Here is a 4,929-nt window from a genome sequence, read left to right on the forward strand (position 1 = left end):
TATGATATAATTTTTAGAATATAACAGCATAGATCTTTTTTCTTTTTCTTTTTTTTTCAATAATAATCAGTGCATTACCTAAAGATAATTTAGGGATGACAATTCATGTTAGTACGTCATGTTATGCTATTTTTAGAAAGATGTAAATCAAATATATTTATTTCAAAAGTTGCCATATGGTGTAATATTAACAAAAATTGTGGGAATTTTTGAGTTCATAGGATATAATGCATATTTATAATTTGCTATCCGACCATAATCCCATATTTGTATATAATTTTAAAGTGTTAAAACACATTCATAAAAAATAAAAAAAAATAAAAAAGTGTTAAAACACTTGAAACGTTTTAAGTGGACCTCTTTTTAAGTGTATATAATTTTTAGTTATGGACCTCTTTTTAACTTAATATTTTGTAAGTTTGAGAGTATAATGAGACTATGTATTAACAGTGGGTTTCTTAATAAGAAACATGTAGGGTCTCGATTTACAGTCCAAGTCCAATATAATAAATTTGTAGAAAGTGGGTCGAAGAACTAGGCCCTAATGAATTGAACAATGGATGATACTGAATTGAATGACAATTAAACATAAATAAGAGATTTTGATTTTAATAGACTTTCAGTCTAAGGAGGTCACCCTTGTATAAGTTAATCACAGATGGATACAAAGATAATTTAGATTGCTATAGTGCTCTATCTTTATTTTTCAGATCTTATCGTCGGCCGAGAAGCCCAGAACCAGCGGGGCCTCTTTTCTGGCCCTTTTTGGCTTTGAATTGTTGTCTTCGGTAGATAGCCTAGCCACAGACATCACTTTGGAGGGATAAGAACCGGTCCTACCGGGGGCAGTGAAGATGACATTGATCATTCCCAGAGGAGATCTTGAAGAAGCATCTCTCCGGGGATTCAAACTTGTCTGCCTCGCTTGGCCACTGGAATGGTGCAGTAGCTGCTTCAACTTCCCTTCTCGGACCAACTGGTCCAGATGGTTCCACAAATTCCTGCAGTCTTCTGTAGTGTGCCCCTAGTCCTGATGATATTGGCAATAAAAGTTCTGGTTGCGTCTCATGGGGTTTCCAGTCATCTTGTTTGGCCATTTGAAGAATAGCTCGTTCTTAATCTTCTCTAGAATCTGATGCACCAGTTCTCGGAATACTGCATTAAGGGTCTAGGTGTTGGTAGACCTTAATTGTCCAGCAAAATCTCTCCGAGGTCGGTTGTTATTGAATCGGTCCGACCTGAAATTCGTCATCTCCTGAGGGATAACCTTAGCCTTTCCTTTACCCAGTTGTTGGTCTTCCTCAACCCTTTTATACTTGTCAATCCGGTCCATGAATTGGCGCCATTTGTGGGAAGAACTTATGTGATAGTGAAAACAACGGTCAACTATGGTAGGTTCAGGTCCACACCAGGCAGAATCCATAGCATCTCAACGTGAAAATCCTTTCGCCAACCTTGAGCGTAGGAGAGATCAAGAGGGCAGTGTGCACGCTATGCATACAAGCAAAAGCCACTCTTGAGTTGAGAGTCACGTCTCTCAAGAGCAACATAATAAAGCCATGCAAAGGGACATCGACCATCTAAAGAAGAAATTACGCCATACACAACGAAAACGAACTCCCACCCCATCTGATTCCTCTTCCGACGATGAGAATGATAGCGGTTATCGATGTAGATCAAGGACTCCTCCTAGTGAATCCCTCTTATATGAAGAGTACCACCACTGTGAACGCAGATGCAAGAGCCCAACTCAAAGAGGGCTAGGAAATGATGCGATGAGCAAAGCCTTGAACCAGATTTCCAAGTCGCCTTTCATGTATAGGATTGAAAAGGCAGCTCTTCCTCGGTGTTTCCATCAGCCAACATTCACCATCTACAATGGGTGAATGGACCTGGTGGAGCATGTGAGCCATTTCAGTCAAAGAATGACTGTCTATTCTAAGGACGAAACCTTGATGTGCAAAGTGTTTCCATCCAGTTTGGGACCTGTGGCGATCAGATGGTTCGACGGCTTGAGGACAGATTCTATAGATTCCTTTAAGGAGCTCACTCGGGCATTTGGCTCTCGTTTTATCACATGTATTGGGGTCCCTCAGCCCTTAGACTCCTTACTGTCTTTGTCCATGCGAGAAGGGGAGACCCTGAAAACATATTTGGACAGGTACTGGGAGATGTACAATGAGATAGATGGTGACTTTGATGACGTCGCCATCAGTACTTTCAAAAGCGGCCTCCCAACCGAGCATGGTTTAAGGAAGTCCCTAACAGGAAAACCTGTCACCAGTCTGCGCCAACTCATGGATCGAATTGACAAGTATAAAGGGGTTGAGGAAGACCAGTAACTGGGTAAAGGAAAGGCTAAGGTTATCCCTCAGGAGAGGAAGGATTTTAGGTCGGACCGATTCAATAACAACCGACCTCGGAGAGATTTTGCTAGACAATCAAGGTCTATGGCTCGGCTATCCATTGAAGACAGCAATTCAGAGCCAAAAAGAGCCAAAATAGAGGCCCCATTGGTTCTGGGCTTCTCGGTCGACGATAAGATCGGAAAAATAGAGATAGAGCACTATAGCAATCTAAATTATCTTTGTATCGATCTGTGATTAACTTATACAAGGGTGACCTCCTCAGACTGAAAGTCTATTAAAATCAAAATCTCTTATTTGTGTTTAATTGTCATTCAATTCAGTATCATCCGTTGTTCAATTCATTAGAGCCTAATTCTTCGATCCACTTTTTACAAATTTATTGTATTGAGCTCATTGGGCCAATATCCCATACATTTTGGGCTTGGATTGTAAATCGAGACCATACAAAACATATTCACTAGAAATTTGGAGGAAATTGGCAAATGCCCATTTCACACAAACTTTCTAGTATTTTGCCTCATTTCCCAAACTAATTAGGGAAATACCCCTGTTTTGAAACTTAATTTTCAAAAAATTGAGTTTCAATTTAAAACTTGATTTTTGGACAATTGAGTTATAGCGAACCAAATTTTTTTTTTTTTTTTTTTTGGAACTCAAGTTCCTTGAAAAAATTTAAATGGAACTCAAGTTCCATGAACTTGAGTGCTTCACATGGAACTCGAGTTAAAAAAAAAAAAAAAAAAAAAATTTCTCTAAGTCCACGTTTGCTATAACTCGATGTTCCAAAAATCAAGTTCTACATTTGGAACTCGATTTTTAGAAAATCAAGTTTCAAAATAGGGGCATTTTCCTAATTAGTTTGGAAAATTGGGTAAAATGCTGGAAAGTTTGTGGAAAAGGGGCATTTGCCAATTTTGGCCCCATAAATTTATTAAGTACTGTAAAACTAGAACATATATATGGTTTGAAAATATATATATGTGTCACTAAAAGTAGTTAGAAAATGTAAATTGTTAACATCAATAAAATTAAAAATATTATTTTATTGTTCAAATAATTAAATTCACAAATATTCAATTAACTTAAGCGTACAATTTTGTTTAATCTTCTTAATAACACCTATTATTAACTTTTCTTTTAAATTTTGTTAATTTCGTTTCTATTGTAGACAAAAACAATTAAACATGAGCAAGAATGCCATATTCTCAATTAATTTTGTTTTCTATGATAATAATTATTAAAAATTAATTGTCTTTCATTTAAATTTTATAAAAATAACCATATAAGTTCATTTTAAATAAATAATTAGTCCACCACTTATAAATAATTAATATATAGAAATAAAATGCATTTAGCATATGATAATGAAGTAATACTTTAACTTTGACAAGAATGCGAAATTTTGTTAATGTGGAAAATTAAATGAAGTTTTTTTTGTTCATTTTCCATTTAAAAGATAGTACATAATATATGGCACAAATTTAGACTATTTTAACAACTCTTGGTTATATATAAAAAATATATAGATATTTGGAATGTCTCTATTTTACTAATTATAGAATTATTTAAATGGGTTTAATTCACTTATGCAAAAAATAAAATAAAAAAGGGTTTGATTCACTAATAATCCCATTATAAATGTATACGAAAATGGGTAAAGCCCTATCATTCTTAACGTGAGTGCTTCCCTAATATAGTCAAGCCCTCTATTAATATAATTTTAAAGGCAGGTACGTAGTGTTTTCTCTTCTTTCATGCACACTAGATACATAACATGCACTTGGGAATAAAATACATAATTTGTTGGTGTCAAACTCTAACCTTTTCTCAATCGGTTTTTTTTTTTGGGTATATAAATAAGCAGAAAAAAGAAATGGCAACTTGTGTTTGTTAATTGACAATTACAGTTCTCCTTGTAGTGCCACCTGATCAAGAAACATCATTGTCAGATGTCTCTCTCTCTCTCTCTGTGGACTAAGTAAAAGAAAAGAAGTTGAGGAATTCAACAGCATTGTATAAGGAATTTCTCGTGAATCGATTCACGAGAAATTTGATCAAGATAAGAAAAGTAGTCAACAGCTCAAGAAATTTTCATTATAAATCTTTGCAATTCAATAGATAGTGATAAGTCATTTGAGTGACATTTATAAGTTTCAGATAAAACAAAGAATAATTTTTATTGATCTTGTTACTCCTTTAGCTTCCATTTTTTACTCTTTGCCTTCTTTTTTTATCTCCTCTGATGTTTTTTATTTTTGGTTGTATTAATGTGACACAATTGTGAAGTACATGAAGAGAATATTATGTGAAATCCAGTTTCAATAAGAAGTTCTAGAAAACACTATAGTTCATCATTTGGCTGTGCAAGCCTAAAAATGATACTTATTGGTAAGCAAGACTTGGGTGGAAATGGATGGGACTGAGGGAGGTAAAGCCAGTACTATCTATATTTATATATTAATATATTTTAAGAATCAAATATAGGTCAGATTTATTTTTTTGAAAATTGTGAAGTAGGTCAAATTACTGAAGTGCTAGTGGACAATATTTACAATATAAT

The 4,929-nt window shown here is 34.7% G+C and overlaps 1 protein-coding gene across 1 annotated transcript; it reads left to right on the forward strand.

Annotated features, from left to right (window-relative positions):
* The first annotated feature begins 1,886 nt into the window (after positions 1–1,886).
* Positions 1,887–2,342, forward strand: LOC126700681 (uncharacterized). The gene has a single exon (XM_050398889.1). It carries the CDS (start codon positions 1,887–1,889, stop codon positions 2,340–2,342), a length of 456 nt encoding a protein of 151 aa, XP_050254846.1.
* The last annotated feature ends 2,587 nt before the right edge of the window (positions 2,343–4,929 follow it).

This window comes from Quercus robur, chromosome 9 (assembly GCF_932294415.1).
Source record: "Quercus robur chromosome 9, dhQueRobu3.1, whole genome shotgun sequence".
NCBI classification, from domain to species: domain Eukaryota; kingdom Viridiplantae; phylum Streptophyta; class Magnoliopsida; order Fagales; family Fagaceae; genus Quercus; species Quercus robur.

What these genes read in the sequence shown, in the direction of transcription:
- LOC126700681 (XM_050398889.1), top strand. Translation starts at nt 1,887, where the DNA reads ATGGACCTGGTGGAGCATGTGAGCCATTTCAGTCAAAGAATGACTGTC.